This window comes from Manis pentadactyla, chromosome 2 (assembly GCF_030020395.1).
Source record: "Manis pentadactyla isolate mManPen7 chromosome 2, mManPen7.hap1, whole genome shotgun sequence".
Classification (NCBI taxonomy): Eukaryota; Metazoa; Chordata; class Mammalia; order Pholidota; family Manidae; genus Manis; species Manis pentadactyla.
In genome coordinates this window covers 84,429,147-84,450,329 of record NC_080020.1, presented here as the reverse complement: position 1 = coordinate 84,450,329, position 21,183 = coordinate 84,429,147, and the positions used below count along the sequence as shown (strand labels likewise).

The 21,183-nt window shown below is 38.0% G+C and overlaps 1 protein-coding gene across 4 annotated transcripts in view; it reads right to left on the bottom strand.

The window, feature by feature from the left end:
* FAM169A (family with sequence similarity 169 member A) overlaps positions 1 to 21,183 on the bottom strand; it is an 81,345-nt gene that overhangs the window by 19,117 nt on the left and 41,045 nt on the right. For all 4 annotated transcript variants that reach the window (XM_036886080.2, XM_036886081.2, XM_057494326.1 and 1 more), the window contains 2 exons: positions 9,963 to 10,091; positions 9,336 to 9,448 (listed from right to left, as the gene is read on the bottom strand). In XM_036886080.2, the coding sequence (XP_036741975.2) occupies positions 9,336 to 9,448; positions 9,963 to 10,091 (242 nt within the window). The remainder of the gene's footprint in view (positions 1 to 9,335; positions 9,449 to 9,962; positions 10,092 to 21,183) is intronic.

Genomic DNA, 21,183 nt, shown 5'->3' with positions numbered 1-21,183 from the left:
CAGAACCCAAGAATGGACTAACAGTTATTATCAAAGGGAAAGGGACTGGGGAGGATGGGAGGGAAAGGAGGGATAAGGGAAAAAAGGGGCATTACGATTAGCACACATAATGTAAGGGGGGTGGCACAGGGAAGGCAGTAAAACAGAGAAGACAAGTAGTAACTCTATAGCATCTTACTACACTGATGGACAGTGACTGTAGTGGGGTATGTGGTGGAGACTTCATAATGTGCGGAATCTAGTAACCACAATGTTGCTCATGTGATTGTATATTAATGATACCAAAATTTTAAAAATGAAAAATAAAAAAAAAAGAAAGCACTATGCCAAAAGAAAAAAAAAGAAAAAGAAAAGAAAAGCATCTGTCAAGTCCTCTAGAGTTCAGTAATGAGACCTGTCCTTCTACTTTCAGGTTACCTAGTATTTGCAAAGTCATTATAGTCTATAAAAACCTAGCATGTATAGCCATAAACTTCATAACTTTTGCCCTACTACTTATTCTACTTCAAGAAATTTATCTGTGCAAGGAAATAATTACATATGAACAAAGACACATGTGTAAATGTGTTCACTGCTGAGCCACATGTAAGTGTAAAAAAACTTAAGTATAATATGTTAAGGAAATAAGTGATAGTTTTACATATAATAGAATAATGTGCTGCTATTTAACAATTATGTTTTAAAATAGGAATGCCATAGAAATGCTTACATTAAAAAGAAAAGCACAGAGGGGCGGAAGATGGCGGTGTTGAGTAGAGCAGCAGAAATCTCCTTGCAAAACCACGTATATCTATGAAAATATAACAAAGACGACCCTTCCTAGAATAAAGACCAGAGGACACAGGACAATATCTAGACCACATCCGCACCTGAGAGAACCCAGCGCCTCGTGAAGGGGGTAAGATACAAGCTCCGGCCCGGCGGGAGCCGAGCGCCCATCCCCCCAGCTCCCGGCCGCAGAAGAATAGGCAGAGCGGGAGGGAGACGGAGCACAGGACTGCCGAACACCCACCCCAGCCATCCGGGCCAGAGTGCAGACACAGTACGTGCCCAGGGGGCCCTGGATGCTAGGGACACAGAGCAGCAAGAACAGTGAGCGGGGACCGGAGGCCGGGTGCCAGAGGACATAAGAAAAGCAAGTGACCTTTTTTTTTTTTTTTTTTTGCTGTTTTGTTTTGGCGAGCGCTTTTTGGAAGTCTTAAAGGGATAGGGCCCCCAATACTAGGGAAACAGGGCAGCAAGAACAGTGAGCGGGCACCAGTGGCCTGGCACTGGAGGAGACCAGAAAAGCATGCGACCATTTTCTTTTTTTTGCTGTTTTGTTCTGGCGAGCGCATTTTGAAAGTCTTAAAGGGATAGGGCCCCCAATATTAGGGAAACAGGGCAGCAAGACCGGTGAGCAGATGCCTGAGGCTGGCGCTGGAGAATAAAGAAAAACGAGCGGCCACTTTTGTTCTTTTTTTTTTTTTAATTTAAATTTTTTGTGTGTGTGGTCGTTGTTTTGTTTTGGCGGGTGCTTTTTGGAAGTCTTAAAGGGGCAGGGTGGGACACTTAATCCAGAGGTAGGGAATCCGGGGATCTCTGGGAACCCTAACCCCTGGGCTGCAGGGAGCAGGAAGGCCCCTTATGGAGATAAATAGCCTCCCAGCCGCTCCCCCCCCAACGCGACTCCACCACTTTGGAGTAGCTGCCCGAGCCAGGCCACGCCCACAGCAACAGCGGAGATTAACTCCATAGCAGCCCGGCAGGAAGCAGAAACCCTGTCTGCGCGCAGCTGCCCAGCACAAGCCACTAGAGGACGCTGATCACCCAAGAGAGGAGGGCCACAAACGAACAAGAAGGGAAGTTCTTCCAGCTGTCACTCGTCCCAGCTCTGCAAACTATTCCTATCACCATGAAAAGGCAAAGCTACAGGCAGACAAAGATCACAGAGACAACACCAGAGAAGGAGACAGACCTAACCAGTCTTCCTGACAAAGAATTCAAAATAAGAATCATAAACATGCTGACAGAGATGCAGAGAAATACGCAAGAGATATGGGATGAAGTCCAGAGGGAGATCACAGATGCGAGAAAGGAGATCGCAGAAATGAAACAAACTCTGGAAGGGTTTATAAGCAGAATGGATAGGATGCAAGAAGCCATTGATGGAATTGAAACCAGAGAACAGGAACGCATAGAAGCTGACATAGAGAGAGATAAAAGGATCTCCAGGAATGAAACAATGTTAAGAGAACTGTGTGTCTAATCCAAAAGGAACAATATCCGTATTATAGGGGTTCCAGAAGAAGAAGACAGAGGAAAAGAGATGGAAAGTATCTTAGAAGAAATAATTGCTGAAAACTTCCCCAAACTGGGGGAGGAAATAATCGAACAGACCACGGAAATACACAGAACCCCCAACAGAAAGGATCCAAGGAGGACAACATCAAGACACATAATAATTAAAATGGCAAAGATCAAGGACAAGGAAAGAGTTTTAAAGGCAGCTAGAGAGAAAAAGGTCACCTATAAAAGAAAACCCATCAGGCTAACATCAGACTTCTCGACAGAAACCCTACAGGCCAGAAGAGAATGGCATGATATATTTAATGCAATGAAACAGAAGGGCCTTGAACCAAGGATACTGTATCCAGCAGAACTATCATTTAAATATGATGGTGGGATTAAACAATTCCCAGACAAACAAAAGCTGAGGGAATTTGCTTCCCACAAACCACCTCTACAGAACATCTTACAGGGACTGCTCTAGATGGGAGCACTCCTAGAAAGAGCACAGAAAAAAACACCCAACATACGAAGAATGGAGGAGGAGCAATAAGAAGGGAGAGAAGAAAAGAATCTCCAAACAGTGTATATAACACCTCAATAAGCGAGCTAAGTTAGGCAGTAAGATACTAAAGAGGCTAACCTTAAACCTTTGGTAACCACGAATTTAAAGACTGCAATGGCAATAAGTACATATATTTCAATAGTCACCCTAAATGTTAATGGGCTGAATGCACCAATCAAACGACACAGGGTAATAGAATGGATAAAGAAGCAAGATCCATCTATATGCTGCTTACAAGAAACTCACCTCAAACCCAAAGACATGTACAGACTAAAAGTCAAGGGATGGAAAAACATATTTCAGGCAAACAACAGCGAGAAGAAAGCAGGGGTTGCAGTACTAATATCAGACAAAATAGACTTCAAAACAAAGAAAGTAACAAGAGATAAAGAAGGACATTACATAATGATAAAGGGCTCAGTCCAACAAGAGGATATAACCATTCTAAATATATATGCACCCAACACAGGAGCACCAGCATATGTGAAACAAATACTAACAGAACTAAAGGGGGAAATAGACTGCAATGCATTCATTCTAGGAGACTTCAACACACCGCTCACCCCAAAGGATAGATCCACCGGGCAGAAAATAAGTAAGGACACAGAAGCACTGAACAACACAGGGAGCAGACGGACCTAATAGACATCTACAGAACTCTACATCCAAAAGCAACAGGATATACATTCTTCTCAAGTGCACATGGAATATTCTCCAGAATAGACCACATACTAGGCCACAAAAAGAGCCTCAGAAAATTCCAAAAGATTGAAATCCTACCAACCAACTTTTCAGACCACAAAGGCATAAAACTAGAAATAAACTGTACAAATAAAGCAAAGAGGCTCACAAACACATGGAGGCTTAACAACACGCTCCTAAATAATCAATGGACCAATGACCAAATCAAAATGGAGATCCAGCAATATATGGAAACAAATCACAACAAAAACACTAAGCCCCAACTTCTGTGGGAGGCAGCAAAACTGTCTTAAGAGGAAAGTATACAGCAATCCAAGAATATTTTAAAAAGGGAGAACAATCCCAAACGAATGATCTAATGTCACAATTATCGAAATTGGAAAAAGAAGAACAAATGAGGCCTAAGGTCAGCAGAAGGAGGGACATAATAAAGATCAGAGAAGAAATAAATAAAATTGAGAAGAAAAAAACAATAGCAGAAATCAATGAAACCAGGAGCTGCTTCTTGGAGAAAATAAACAAAATAGATAAGCCTCTAGCCAGACTTATTAAGAAGAAAAGAGTCAACACAAATCAACAGTATCAGAAACGAGAAAGGGAAAAATCATGACGGACCCCACAGAAATACAAAGAATTATTAGAGAATACTATGAAAACCTATGTGCTAACAAGCTGGGAAACCTAGGAGAAATGGACAACTTCCTAGAAAAATACAACCTTCCAAGATTGACACAGAAAGAAACAGAAAATCTAAACAAACCAATTATCAGCAACGAAATTGAAGCGGTAATCAAAAAACTACCAAAGAACAAAACCCCCGGACCAGATGGATTTACCTCGGAATTTTATCAGACATATAGGGAAGACATAATACCCATTCTCCTTAAAGTTTTTCAAAAAATAGAGGAGGAGGGGATACTCCCAAACTCATTCCATGAAGCTAACATCACCCTAATACCAAAACCAGGCAAAGACTCCACCAAAAAAGAAAACTACAGACCAATATCCCTGATGAACGTAGATGCAAAAATACTCAACAAAACATTAGCAAACCGAATCAAAAACACATCAAAAGGATCATACACCATGACCAAGTGGGATTCATCCCAGGGATGCAAGGATGGTACAACATTCGGAAGACCATCAACATCATCCACCACATCAACAAAAAGAAAGACAAAAACCACATGATCATCTCCATAGATGGTGAAAAAGCATTTGACAAAGTTCAACATCCATTCATGTTAAAAACTCTCAGCAAAATGGGAATAGAGGGCAAGTACCTCAACATAATAAAGGCTATCTATGATAAACCCACAGCCAACATTATATTGAACAGCGAGAAGCTGAAAGCAATTCCGCTGAGATCGGGAACTAGACAGGGATGCCCACTCTCTCCACTGTTATTTAACATAGTAGTGGAGGTCCTAGCCACGGCAATCAGACAAAATAAAGAAATACAAGGAATCCAGATTGGTAAAGAAGAAGTTAAACTGTCACTATTTGCAGATGACATGATACTGTACATAAAAAGCCCTAAAGACTCCACCCCAAAACTACTAGAACTGATATCGGAATACAGCAAAGTTGCAGGATACAAAGTCAATACACAGAAATCTGTGGCTTTCCTATACACTAACAATGAACCAACAGAAAGAGAAATCAGGAAAACAACTCCATTCACAATTGCATCAAAAAATATAAAATACCTAGGAATAAACCTAACCAAAGAAGTGAAAGACTTATACTCTGAAAACTACAAGTCACTCTTAAGAGAAATTAAAGGGGACACTAACAGATGGAAACTCATCCCATGCTCGTGGCTAGGAAGAATTAATACCGTCAAAATGGCCATCCTGCCCAAAGCAATATACAGATTTGATGCAATCCCTATGAAACTACCAGCAACATTCTTCAATGAACTGGAACAAATAATTCAAAAATTCATATGGAAACACCGAAGACCCTGAATAGCCAAAGCAATCCTGAGAAAGAAGAATAAAGTAGGGGGGATGTCCCTCCCCAACTTCAAGCTCTACTATAAAGCCATAGTAATCAAGACAATTTGGTACTGGCACAAGAGCAGAGCCACAGACCAATGGAACAGACTAGAGAATCCAGACATTAACCCAGACATATATGGTCAATTAATATTTGATAAAGTAGCCATGGACATACAATGGCAAAATGACAGTCTCTTCAACAGATGGTGCTGGCAAAACTAGATAGCTACATGTAGGAGAATGAAACTGGACCATTGTCTAATCCCATATACAAAAGTAAACTCAAAATGGATCAAAGACCTGAATGTAAGTCATGAAACCATTAAACTCTTGGAAGAAAACATAGGCAAAAACCTCTTACACATAAACATGAGTGACCTCTTCTTGAACATATCTCCCCGGGCAAGGAAAACAACAGCAAAAATGAACAAGTGGGACTATATTAAGCTGAAAAGCTTCTGTACAGCAAAAGACACCATCAATACAACAAAAACGAACCCTACAGTATGGGAGAATATATTTGAAAATGACACATCTGATAAAGGCTTGACGTCCAGAATATATAAAGAGCTCACACGCCTCAACAAACAAAAAACAAATAACCCAATTAAAAAATGGGCAGAGGAACTGAACAGACAGTTCTCCAAAACAGAAATACAGATGGCCAACAGACACATGAAAAGATGCTCCACATCGCTAATTATCAGAGAAATGCAAATTAAAACTACAATGAGGTATCACCTCACACCAGTAAGGATGGCTGCCATCCAAAAGACAAACAACAACAAATGTTGGCGAGGCTGTGGAGAAAGGGGAACCCTCCTACACTGCTGGTGGGAATGTAAATTAGTTCAGCCATTGTGGAAAGCAGTATGGAGGTACATCAAAATGCTCAAAACAGACTTACCATTTGACCCAGGAATTGCACTCCTAGGAATTTACCCTAAGAATGCAGCAATCAAGTATGAGAAAGATCAGTGCACCCCTATGTTTATCGCAGCAGTATTTACAATAGCCAAGAATTGGAAGCAATCTAAATGTTCATCGATAGATGAATGGATAAAGAAGATGTAGTACATATACACAATGGAATACTACTCAGCCATAAGAAAAGGGCAAATGCAACCATTTGCAGCAACATGGATGGAGCTGGAGGGTATTATGCTCAGTGAAACACGCCAAGCGGAGAAAGAGAAATACCAAATGATTTCACTTATCTGTGGAATATAAGAACAAAGGAAAAACTGAAGGAACAAAACAGCACCAGAATCACAGAACTCAAGAATGGACTAACAGGTACCAAAGGGAAAGGGACTGGGGAGGATGGGTGGGTAGGGAGGGATAAGGGGGGGAGAAGTAGGGGGGTATTAAGATTAACATGCATGGGGGGGTAGGAGAAAAGGGAGGGCTGTACAACACAGAGAAGGCAAGTAGTGATTCTACAACATTTTGCTATGCTGATGGACAGTGACTGTAAAGGGGTTTATAGGGGAGACCTGGTATAGGGGAGAGCCTAGTAAACATAATATTCGTCATGTAAGTGTAGATTAGTGATAGCAAAAAAAAAAAAAAAAAAAAAAAAGGGCAGTTCCTGTGTGGTAACCTCCAACGAGTTCTACACAAGGGTATAAAGGGCATATAAAAGTGTAGGCAAAGGGTCTGTTTGTGTTTATACAGAGGATCAGAGCCTAATTGGGCTACCCCGAAAATGAACTAAGATACAATATGAAAAAGAACTTCCAACATCAGCACTCTCTGGAAGACTCATCCCAGACGATGATTATCAAAAAACCCCAACAAAGATCCACACACTGCTACAGCTGTAGATGCACTCATCCCACCAGTTCCTGGACTTGCCATGGGAATGAGGAAGGAGATATCTAAGCTGGCCTGTGCATACAGTAAAACAACAAATTTGACTGGATCTATACTGTTGGAACTCAATCAAGAATTAGGAGAACTGCAAATTGTAGTGCTCCAAAATCTTACAACTACAGACTATTTACTATTAAAAGAACATAAGGGATGTGAACATTCCCCAGGAATGGGTTGTTTTAATTTGTCTGATTTCTCTCAGACTGTTCAAGTTCAGTTGGACAATACCCACCATATCATAGATAAGTTTTCACAAATGCCTAAGGTGCCTAACTGGTTTTCTTGGTTTCACTGGAGATGGCTGGTAATTACAGGTATGCCTTGGTTATGTAACTATACTCCTATTATGTTAATGTGTGTGTGCAATTTAAGTAGTAGCTTAAAACCTATACATGCTGAAGTTACTCTACAAGAAGATATGTCAAAGAAATAATCAATCTTCCCATGTTTTCTTCCGCCTGCTACTTCTATAGCTTTTCTTCTTCCTTCCTAATTACAACCCTTAAATAGAATTCGTGCCTCATATCAAATTTACTGAGTATCATAATTCTTCCAAGTGGTAAAGATACCTCAAGACAAATGCTGGGCATAGAAGCTACAGGGCATAAATATGCAAAGAAATAAAAAGTTAACCATTTCAAACAATAAGGCTTCTCTCTCACTTACCAACTTTACATTTCCCTGTATGGCCCTGGAATATGACTGGTTAGCCAGAGACAGATAAGATTCCTCAAGGGAGGAACAACCTAAGACAGGCACAGTCGCAGGGGGGTCATCAGGTGAGAAATTGGGGATCAACAGAGGTGAGGCTTAGAACCTCACCCCCCCGTTCTGAGAGAAATCTTCTGCATACGAGGATGTTTTATTGCCCTTGTCTAGCTTGGATTAACACATAGTCTACAGGCACACACTTGATCATCTACATTTGCTCTCTTACAACACTAAACTATGTTTTCTACCTTTATCTTGCATCTACCTACCACTTCAGCATTTTATTAAAAATAATAATAATAAAGAGAGAAATGTGGTATCCACATATAAATCAAGTATAAAAACCAAATGAGTATTCATATTTGAACTGACTGTTTATAGTTCATAATGCATGAGCAAAACCGAAGGTTTCTGTGATGGCTGCCCTTGTACTGTTCACCATGTAAGAACTTATTCACTATGTAACAATTTGTTCTCCATGTAAGAACTTGTTTGTTATTCCTCAGAAGATTGGAGACTGACGAAAATTAGGCTTGGGGTGGATTAATGATTGTGCATTGAGCATTGACTCCCCTATACAGAATTTGATTGTCGTTAGCAACCATATGATCAATAAATATGAGAGATGCCCTCACAAAAAAAAAAGTATACACTTCCAATAGTAAAATAGTAAGTAACCGGGATGTAATGAATATAGTCAAGATATTGTAACAGCTTGGTATGGTGATAGCTGGTACCTAGAATTGTCATGTATATAAATGTTGAATCACTATGTTGTACACCTGAAACTAATGTAATGTAATACCGTGTGTCAACTACCCTTCAACAAAAAAATAATTATCTGAAAAAAAAAAAAAAAAAGTAAAGCAGTTCAAAGCAGCATAAAATAAAAACCAATCAAAAGGTATGCAGATATATATGTTTGCAATATATATTAAGTACATACAGAAAAATATTAACAGTTCCTATGTCTGGGGTAGTGGGATTACAGATTTTTATTTTCTTCTGTATTATTTTATGTGTATTCCAAATTATTTTTCAAAGAAAATTAAGTCCTTAGTAATCAATTAACAGAAGATGCCAAGCAAACTAACCAAGTGGAAATTATTATATAAGTTTGTTGAATTATAACATTTCAAAAATTAAATATTAGCTGAATCTATTTTAAAGAAACAGAAGAATTTTTATTCCTAAACATACAGTATACCTACAGTTAGCTGCATCTCACTAGACTCATTGTCTTCAGTTCCTGCTTCATATTCTGGAACAGATGCAAGACCATATTCTCCACACACGGGTCTTTTAGCTTCATTCTGAGAAATTGCTGTGTGTAGAATTTTAAAAGTTATAACCCTATTAGTATTTGTTTTTTAATTATGATTTTGTTTGTACTGATTTTCACAAAAGCCCTGAAGAGCAGCTTGAACAGAAGGGTGCTGAAAATCAAGGTGTGGGATAGCCCCTTCACCAATATCTTGGAATGAAACCTTGCAATTAGTCTTAAATAGTAACCTATATACTTAGTGGCTTTGAGTAGAGATGCATGAGACTGGGTAGGGGCTACCTTTGATCCCCTGATGCTATCTGTGCTGTTTCAGTAGTCTGTTTATTTCCTACCCACCAATTCCCACTGGATTGTTATACTCTGCTGGTTATTCTAGGTCCTCCTATTACTCATCAGTCAAATGTTAATACATAAGAAAAATTCAAACTTTAGAAGAGAGGGTCTGTTACTAGCAAGATCACATTACAATATGCCACTACTCTGCACTGTAACATATAACCATTAGGCACTGCTTTTTAAGCTAAATGTGTGTTCAAACTAAAAACAATCTTACCTGTAAGTTTAAGTGTTTCTCTCTGTAATGCTCTGGTGACTGGTATTCGCTGGTACCAGTGTCCAACACCTTCAACTTCCCAAAGGAGCTCATTGTCTCCTGGATACTTTTCAAAGTATTCCTTGCAAGCTGAAAAACACGTTTAGAATTTTCTAGAACCTAGTTATCAATTGTTTCAGAAAACAGAAAGAAGATGGAAAGTGAGCTGCCCAACACACTTAATGGGATTAGCATAACCTTGATTCCAAAAACACCAAAGCAACTCAAGAAAATTATACAGCAGGCTCATTTATAAATAAAAATCCTAAATTAAATTTCATTTTAGAATTTTAACATAACCAAGCAGTAAAAATCCCACTAAAAGATGTGCTTCACCTTTAAGAAGAAAATTGCTAAATGTTACTGAGGGACATAAAGTTAGAATAAAAGGACTATTAGAATCTAGACTCAAATGTGTAAAAACACCAATTATCATCAGACTATTCCATAAATACCATGCAATTTAAACAAGATTCCAAAAGAGTGTTTATTTCATAGAGGAACTTGACAAAACTTGACCCCAGACTTGAAATGAAAAAACAAAGTTGGTTAAAAAAGAATATTCAGGCCAATTTTGAAGAAAAGAGGAGCAGAAGAATTTATGCTAGCAGATATCAAGAATCATCATAAAGGCATATTCATTAAAACAACCTGGTATAGACAAAAACATAAGGAAAAGGAGGAAGAGAAAGAAGAAAATTTTAAATACCAGGAGGAAGAAAAAGAGCAACATGAAAGAGACACACACACACACACACACTAAAACCTGGCAAGTGACAGAGGAAGCAGGACACCTCAGCAGGGAATGCATCAACTGTTACAGTGATGATGTTAGAATAAAAATCCATATAATCAGGTTTTGACCTCACATCAACATTATTCATAAAAAATAAACTCTAGATGTATCCTAAGACTTATTATGAAAAGCAGAATATTTAAAAGGAAATATAAGAGAATATCTACAGGACTTTAGGGTACTAAAGGACTTCTTATAAAAGATACACAAATCACAATACGTAATGAAATATGACAAACCTAATTTTAAAGTTTAAAATTTGTATATCAGGGCAATGCAACAGAACTTTCTACAATGATGGAAATGTCCTGTAGCAGCGCCATCCAGTACAGTAGTCACTAGTCACTGGGCTACTGAGGAAATGAACTAATTTTATTTAATCTTAATTAACTTAAACTTATATTTAATTTATATTAATGTGTACTGTATTGGACCTCATGGTTTTATATTAAAGAGATACCATAAAACACAGATCAGGAAATATTAAAACAAAAGATCAGTATTCTGAGCATATAAAAAATTCCTAAAATTTAATTAGAAACACAAAATAACTTCAAAGAAAAACTGGTACAGGCAATGAACAGGAAATTCACACATAATTAAACCTGAATGGTCACTAAACAAACTAAAGATGATAAACCTACCTCGCTGTCAAGGAAATGTAAGATGAACACAGCAAGATACCATGTTCACACCCATCAGATAATAATGAGTATCAGAAGAATAGGGAAATGGAAACTCCCCCACTCTACTGGTGTGAGAACAATTCTGCAGTAATTAGTAAAGCTTAAGAGACATATTTTATGATTCCACTGTTTCCAAGTATATACCCTAAGACATACATATGCACAAGAAGACATTTATAATGTTCACTACAGGGCTGTTTATAAACTAGGGTAAACTAAATAAGCACACATCATAATGGGATATATAAGTAAATTATAATATGTATACAATAGAATACTACACAGTAGCTATGACAAACTACAGCTGCATATATCAGCACTGATATTTTTTTTTAAGTCAGTATATGTACAAAAATGATGTCATTCATATAAAGTTTAAAAACACATTAAACAAAATGATGCAGCCTCTGTGGAAAACAGTTTGGCAATTTCTTAAAAACTTTGACATAGAGTACCATATAACCCAGCAATTTCATTTTCAGGTATTTATCCAAAAGAATTGAAAGTATGGACCCGACAGATATCTATCTGTACACCAACGTCCAGAGCAGCATTATTCATACAGACAAAAGGTAGAAGCAATCCAGGCATCTGCCAACAGATGAACAGACAAAAGCAATATTCACACAAAAATCTACTCAACCATAGAAAGGAATGAAATTTTAATACATTACAACACAGATTAACCTTAAACATTAGCTAAATGAAATAAGACAGACACAGAAGGACAAATATTGTATGAGTCCACTTATATTAAGTACCTAGAATAGGCAAATTCAGAGAGACAGAGAGGGTACAAATTACTAGAGAATGGAGGCAAGGGAGAAAAGGGAATTCTTGTTTAAAGGGTACAGAGTTTATGTTGGGAATGATAAAGTTTTGGGTATAAATGGTGGTGATGGATAATAGTGATGAGTATGATTACTGCCACTAAATTATACACCTACAAATGATTAAAATGATAAATATTAGGTATATTTTATCACAAAAAATTTTTAATTTTAAAATAAAAAAGCACACTAAATGCTCTATGGAATTTATGGACAAAGATATAAGTATAAAACCACAGGCAGGAAGGATTTACACCCATTTCAGGAACACAATTATTTCTGGGGAAGAAAAGAGAAAGGGAAATGGGATTAGGGAGAGGTCCAAAGAGAACATCAACTGTATTTATGATGTTTTGTTTAGTTCTCCCTAAAAATAATTGAAAACATAGATAGCAAAACCTTAACATTTGTTAATCTGGATACTGGACACATGGACACTAGGATATTATTCTCATTTTTTTCCTACATGTTTGAAAATATTTCTCATGTATTCTGGTTCTAGTTTCCACACCTACTTGGAAGGGAGAAGCTGGAGAAAACACAACAGGCCACACCAATTCCTTTGTCAGAATTAAAATGACTAAAATAGTGAAGAATGCTCACATAAAGAAGTACTTTACAAAAGCCCTAATTCACAAGTGTCTAACCAGAGGGTCATGGTCAAAGGAAGAGAACTCTTACACTTTACACCTTTCAGCTAAGTAATACAAATGGTATGTGCCCACAAGAAAGAAACTTCATCAGTTAAGCAGCAGTGGCTATTCCTTCTTCCAGTTTGAGAGACTTTCTTCATTCCCTCAGGGCCACTCTACATGTACAACTAAGACATCCACCCTTGCCATGTAATGCTTTCAAAGCCTCAGCTTTACAATATGGACTCTACACTTCTCCATAGATGGTCCCCAATGCTATTTTAACATTCTTTGCCTCACAGAATATTTTCACAGCCATTTACTGGGCACATTCATTCACTCAGTACTAAACTGAAAGCTGTTAAAGAAGAAATATTCATAGAATTTATCCACAAGGAATTCAAAGTCTAAAATGGTATTAAAACAAAAACCTAAGGAAACAATGTAAGCTAGAAAGTGGTTAAGGAGCATAAAAGCACTATAGGTAAAGCACCACAAAATTTAGAGGAATAAAGATAAATTTAGGGGGGGGGGGGCAGAGATTAGGCAAGTCTTTTGGTATGGACCCTAACAAAGAAGTAGATACTGGGAAACTCAAAATTAACTATGGAGTATTATGACAACTCTAGTGATGTGGCTGGGTACAAAATTAATACACATGAAAATCAATACCCTTCACTCATATAATTAACCACCAAGAAATAATGAAGGAAACACATTTACAACAGCAACATTTTTTTTAAAAGGATAAACTACCTAAGTATACACATTTTTTTCCTGAATTAACTTCAAGAACTGCATAAAGAAAATGTAAACGCTAATTTGAGCAAAATCATGCAATTGTACAATTACAATATCATTGGATAGGAAAAAAAAAAAAAGGTAACGACGTCACTTCTCCATAAACTAGTATCTAAGCTTAAAAGTGATCCCAGTAAAATCCCAACAGAATTTTTTTTAATCTAGAAAGTAGATTCTGAAGTCCACAGAGGAAAATAAATAAGCAAAGTCATAACTATTAGATGAGGAAGAAGACTAGTCTCAGATATTGAAAAGCTAAAAAAAATACAACAGTGAAGAGGTATTGGAACTTAAAAGATTAATAGAAATAAATAAGAATATGAAAAGTACACAGAAGTGTGTATATATACACATAAATTTAATGCATGAACTAGATTAACGATTAGCAAACTTTTTCTTAAAGGGACAGATAATATTATAAGCTTGCAAGCCATATGGTCACTGAAATAACTAACCAACTCTGACATTTTAGTGTAAAAGAAGCCATATACACCATGTACCTGAATGATTATGGCTATGTTCCAATAAAACTTTATTTATAAAAAGACTTAGCAGGCTACCGCACCATTGTTTGCTGGCCCCCAATGCAGATACAAGTGTAAATCAGTGCAACAAGATAAATTATTAAATAAATGATACCATAGCAACTAGATAACTGTCAGGTAAAGTAAACGTGGATCTGTTCCGCACATGGTACACCAGGATAAACTCCAGATGGACAAAGATTCATGAGACCTTACTTATTCCATGTATCTCAGCATACATGCTATAGTACTGTGTAATCAATGTCCCACAGTTCGCTAATCATCTACTTTAGCCTGAGATAAAGCACATCCGTACTTGGTACTCATTACCTATTTGTGTAATGAACAAAATTATCTCTATATTTTTAAAAAGCTTACAATGTAAAACACTATAATCTTTCTTAAAATGTTCAAAAAATATTCCTGTAGGTGAAGGTCATCGAAGAACTACTGGATATATAAGCAACGTCAAGGAACTACTAATTAACCAAGTTAAAAGAGAAAATCAAATGGAAATCTAAGTCCTTCAAACATGATAAGCATTGTACAGGAGAGTCAATTAAAAGCAAGAACAGAAAATGATAGAAAAGCAACATGGTCTAAAAATTTCTATTCTCAATATATTCCTTTATTTTCACATTTCAAAGAGCTTTATTCACAAAATTATACAGCATGTAAACTGAAAGAAAAGTTAAAGAGTTCAAGCTCACCACCTTTATACAAAGATAGAAATTAGCTGAAATGTACCTGTGATTCATTTGGTATTCAATTTATTTATCATTAGAATCCTAGAAAAGAGTTAAGTACTAAGAGATTCTGCCTCTAGTGGATGTGTCGACATTCCCCCTCAAAATTAGTGAAGCAATAATGAGACTTTAAGAGGGAAATCAATTTTTGGATTACCCAAAGGCATGCAGGGTTCATTTCATTTTCATGTATGGGTCTAGAGGGAAACTATGATTCAAGATGGGCACTCAACACTTGTTTCCTTTTTGCTGGATTTTTTTATATTAAAAAGGAGAAGGAAATTTAGAGCAAAAATATATTATCAGTGGAAACGAAATCTGATTATAGACTAAAATCAATGGTAAATTTTATTTTATAAAAATTTTCAAATAATGGGTCAAAGATATGAACAGACACTTCTCCAAATAAGAAATTCAGATGGCCAACAGGCACATGAAAAGATGCTCCACATTGCTAATCATCAGAGAAATGAAAATTAAAACCACAATGAGGTATCACTTCACACCAGTTAGGATGGACAACATCCAAAAGACAAAACAACAACAAATGTTGGCAAGGATGTGGAGAAACGGGAACCCTCCTACACTGCTGGTGGGAATGTAAATTAGTTCAACCATTGTGGAAAGCAGTATGGAGGTTCCTCAAAAAACTAAAAATAGAAATACCATTTGACCTAGGAATTCCACTCCTAGGAATTTACCCTAAGAATACAGGAGCCCAGTTTCAAAAAGACATATGGACCCCTATGTTTATCGTAGCACTGCTTACAATAGCCAAGAAATGGAAGCAACCTAAGTGTCCATCAGTAGATGAATGGATAAAGAAGAGGTGGTACATATACACAATGGAATACTATTCAGCCATAAGAAAAAAACATATCCTACCATTTGCAACAACATGGATGGAGCTAAACGGGATTAGGCTCAGCGAAATAAGCCAGGCAGAGAAAGACAAGTACCAGATCATTTCACTCATCTGTGGAGTATAAGAACAAAGAAAAAACTGAAGGAACAAAACAGCAGCAGACTCACAGAACCCAAGAATGGAGTAACAGTTACTAAAGGGAAAGGGACTGGGGAGAATGGGTGGGAAGGGAGGGATAAAGGGAATAAGGGGCATTACGATTAGCACATATAACACAGGTAGGGCACAGGGAAGGCAGTATAGCACAAAGACAACTAATGACTCTATAGCATCTTACTCTGCTGATAGACAGTGACTATAATGGGGTATGTGGTGGGGACTTGATAATGGGGGAAATCTAGTAACCACAGTGCTGTTCATGTGATTGTATATTAATGATACCAAAATAAAAAAAGAGAAAGATAACAGAGCAAGGAAAAACAAAAAAGAACTAGGTAAGTACACTGAGAAATGAGATACTTTTCAGACCCTACTGAATAAACAGTGCTGCAATACAAAAAAAAAATTTTTTTCAAATAACTTTCCAGAATTAAATCTTAGCTCATAAAGAAAAAGGCAGCTGTGTGGCTTTACAAAAATGCAAATATTAATCCACTAATAGTTTTTAAAATATCACCACATAGTATATCCATAGAATGGAACACTAAACAACATTGAAAATGAATAGAGCTATGTTAATCCATATGGATGAATCTCATAAACCTAACATGAGTAGACAGAGCAAACTACAGAAGAATTTATACAGTACATATCATTTATATAAAGTTTTTATATAAAACATACTGTTGGAGGATCTATACACATATATTAAAAGTGTAACAAACACACAGGGAAAATAGATTGAGAAATTGAGAAGAGTGCTACTGTCAGGGAGGGGAGTGAGCTAATTGGATAGGAGTACTGCTGTGATAGCAATGATCCATTTTTCATAGATGGTACATACTGAATGGTGTGTCCATTGTTACTTTATTTATCTTCTTTGTAGGTCTGAAATTATTATTTGTTTTTATTTAAAAAGCTATCACAGACCAAAGAAAAAATGGTCTAGGTATCTGAATAGGCTTATCTCCAAAGAAGATACAGATATGGCCAATAAGCACATGAAAAGATGAAAATCAAAATTATAATGAGATGCCACCTCATACCACGAGTATGGCTATAATAAAAAACACAGATAATAACAAGTATTAGCAACGGTGTGGAGAAACTACAACTTTTATATGTTGTTTATGGGACTGTGACATGGCGCATGCCTGGCAATTCATTAAAATGTTATAAACACAGAGTCACTACATAACCCAGCAATTCTATCCACACCTAGGTATGTATACAGAAATCTCCACACAAAAACTACACAAATGTTCACAGCAGCATTACTCATAACACTAAAAGGTACAAACAACCCCAAAGTCCATCAACTGATGATGGAGAAAATACATGGCATATCAATACAATGGATAAAATGGAACACTGATTCGTGCTACAACATGGATGAACCTTGAAACATTATGCAAAAGGCAAGAAGGTAGGAGGTGGAGCCAAGATGGTGGCGTGAGTAGAGCAGCGGAAATCTCATCCCAAAACCACATATATCTATGAAAATATAACAAAGACAACTATTCCTAGAATAAAGACCAGAGGACACAGGACAACATCCAGACCACATCCACACCTGCGAGAACCCAGTGCCTCGTAACGGGGTAAGACACAAGCCCTGGCCGGTGGGACCCAAGCGCCCCTCCCCCCAGCTCCTGGTGGGAGAAGAATAGGCAGAGCGGGAGTGAGACGGAGCCCAGGACTGCTGAACACCCAGCCCCCGCTATCCAGACCAGAGCGCAGACACAGTGTATGCGCAGGGCCCTGGATACAAGGGAAACAGGGCAGTAAGACCGGTGAGCAGGTACCGGAGGCCTGACGCCAGAGGGAATAAGAAAAGTGAGCAGCCATTTTTTTTTTCTTTCTGTTTTGTTTTGGTCAGCGCTTTTTGGAAGTTTTAAAGGGATAGGGAAGGGACCCCAATACCAGGAAAAAAGGGGAGCAAGACCGGTGAGCAGATGGCTGAGGCTGGTGCAGGAGAATAAAGAAAAACGAGCGGTCGTTTATTACTTATTTTTTTTTTTTTTTAATTTTTAATTTTTTGGTCGTTGTGTTTTGGCGGGTGCTTTTTGGAAGACTTAAAGGGGCAGGACGGGACACTTAATTCAGAGGTAGGGAATCCGGGGATCTCTGGGCACCCTAATCCCCTGGGCTGCAGGGAGCAGGGAGGCCCCTTACGGAGATAAATAGCCTCCCAGCCGCTCCTGCTCCAACGCAACCCCACCATTTTGGAGTAGCTGCCCGAGCCAGGCCACGCCCACAGCAACAGCGGAGATTAACTCCATAGCAGCCCGGCAGGAAGCAGAAACCCTGTCTGCGCGCAGCTGCCCAGCACAAGCCACTAGAGGTCGCTGTTCTCCCAGGAGAGGAGGGCCACAAAGAAACAAGAAGGGAAGTCCTTCCAGCCGTCACTCGTCCCAGCTTTGCAAACTACTCCTATCACCATGAAAAGGCAAAGCTACAGGCCAACAAAGATCACAGAGACAACACCAGAGAAGGAGACAGACCTAACCAGTCTTCCTGACAAAGAATTCAAAATAAAAATCATAAACATGCTGACAGAGATGCAGAGAAATACGCAAGAGATATGGGATGAAGTCCAGAGGGAGATCACAGATGCCAGAAAGGAGATTACAGAAATGAAACAAACTCTGGAAGGGTTTATAAGCAGAATGGATAGGATGCAAGAGGCCATTGATGGAATTGAAACCAGAGAACAGGAACGCATAGAAGCTGACATATAGAGAGATAAAAGGATCTCCAGGAATGAAACAATGTTAAGAGAACGGTGTGACCAATCCAACAGGAACAATATCTGCATTACAGGGGTACCAGAAGAAGAAGAGAGAGAAAAAGGGATAGAAAGGGTCTTTGAAGAAATAATTGCTGAAAACTTCCCCAAACTGGGGGAGGAAATAATCGAACAGACCACGGAAATACACAGAACCCCCAACAGAAAGGATCCAAGGAGGACAACATCAAGACACATAATAATTAAAATGGCAAAGATCAAGGACAAGGAAAGAGTTTTAAAGGCAGCTAGAGAGAAAAAGGTCACCTATAAAAGAAAACCCATCAGGCTAACATCAGACTTCTCGACAGAAACCCTACAGGCCAGAAGAGAATGGCATGATATATTTAATGCAATGAAACAGAAGGGCCTTGAACCAAGGATACTGTATCCAGCAGAACTATCATTTAAATATGATGGTGGGATTAAACAATTCCCAGACAAACAAAAGCTGAGGGAATTTGCTTCCCACAAACCACCTCTACAGAACATCTTACAGGGACTGCTCTAGATGGGAGCACTCCTAGAAAGAGCACAGAAAAAAACACCCAACATACGAAGAATGGAGGAGGAGCAATAAGAAGGGAGAGAAGAAAAGAATCTCCAAACAGTGTATATAACACCTCAATAAGCGAGCTAAGTTAGGCAGTAAGATACTAAAGAGGCTAACCTTAAACCTTTGGTAACCACGAATTTAAAGACTGCAATGGCAATAAGTACATATATTTCAATAGTCACCCTAAATGTTAATGGGCTGAATGCACCAATCAAAACACACAGAGTAATAGAATGGATAAAAAAGCAAGACCCATCTATATGCTGCTTAAAGAAACTCACCTCAAACCCAAAGACATGTACAGACTAAAAGTCAAGGGATGGAAAAATATATTTCAGGCAAACAACAGCGAGAAGCACGGGTTGCAGTACTAATATCAGACAAAATAGACTTCAAAACAAAGAAAGTAACAAGAGATAAAGAAGGACACTACATAATGATAAAGGGCTCAGTCCAACAAGAGGATATAACCATTCTAAATATATATGCACCCAACACAGGAGCACCAGCATATGTGAAACAAATACTAACAGAACTAAAGGGGGAAATAGACTGCAATGCATTCATTCTAGGAGATTTCAACACACCACTCACCCCAAAGGATAGATCCACCGGGCAGAAAATAAGTAAGGACACGGAAGCACTGAACAACACACTAGAACAAATGGACCTAATAAACATCTACAGAACTCTACATCCAAAAGCAACAGGATACACATTATTCTCAAGTGCACATGGAACATTCTCCAGAATAGACCACAGACCAGGCCACAAAAAGAGCCTCAGTAAATTCCAAAAGATTGAAATTCTACCAACCAACTTTTCAGACCACAAAGGCATAAAACTAGAAATAAACTGTACAAAGAGAGCAAACAGGCTCACAAACACATGGAGGCTTAAGAACACGCTCTTATTTAATCAATGGATCAATGACCAAATCAAAATGGAGATCCAGCAATATATGGAAACAAATGACAACAACAACACTAAGCCCCAACTTCTTTGGGACGCAGCAAAAGCAGTCTTAAGAGGAAAGTATATAGCAATCCAAGCATATTTAAAAAAGGAAGAGCAATCCCAAATGAATGGTCTAATGTCACAATTATCGAAATTGGAAAAAGAAGAACAGATGAGGCCTAAGGTCAGCAGAAGGAGGGACATAATAAAGATCAGAGAAGAAATAAATAAAATTGAGAAGAATAAAACAATAGCAAAAATCAATGAAACCAAGAGCTGGTTCTTCGAGAAAATAAACAAAATAGATAAGCCTCTAGCCAGACTTATTAAGAGGAAAAGAGAGTCAACACAAATCAACAGTATCAGAAACGAGAAAGGGAAAAATCACGACGGACCCCACAGAAATACAAAGAATTATTAGAGAATACTATGAAAACCTATATGTTAACAAGCTGGAAACCTAGGAGAAATGGACAACTTCCTAGAAAAATACAACCTTCCAAGACTGACCCAGAAAGAAACAGAAAATCTAAACAGACTAATTACCAGCAACGAAATTGAAGCAGTAATCAAAAAACTACCAATGAACAAAACCCCCGGACCAGATGGATTTACCTCGGAATTTTATCAGACATACAGGGAAGACATAATACCCATTCTCCTTAAAGTTTTCCAAAAAATAGAGGAGGGGGGGATACTCCCAAACTCATTCTATGAAGTTAACATCACCCTAATACCAAAACCAGGCAAAGACCCCACCAAAAAAGAAAACTACAGACCAATATCCCTGATGAACGTGGATGCAAAAATACTCAACAAAATATTAGCAAACCGAATTCAAA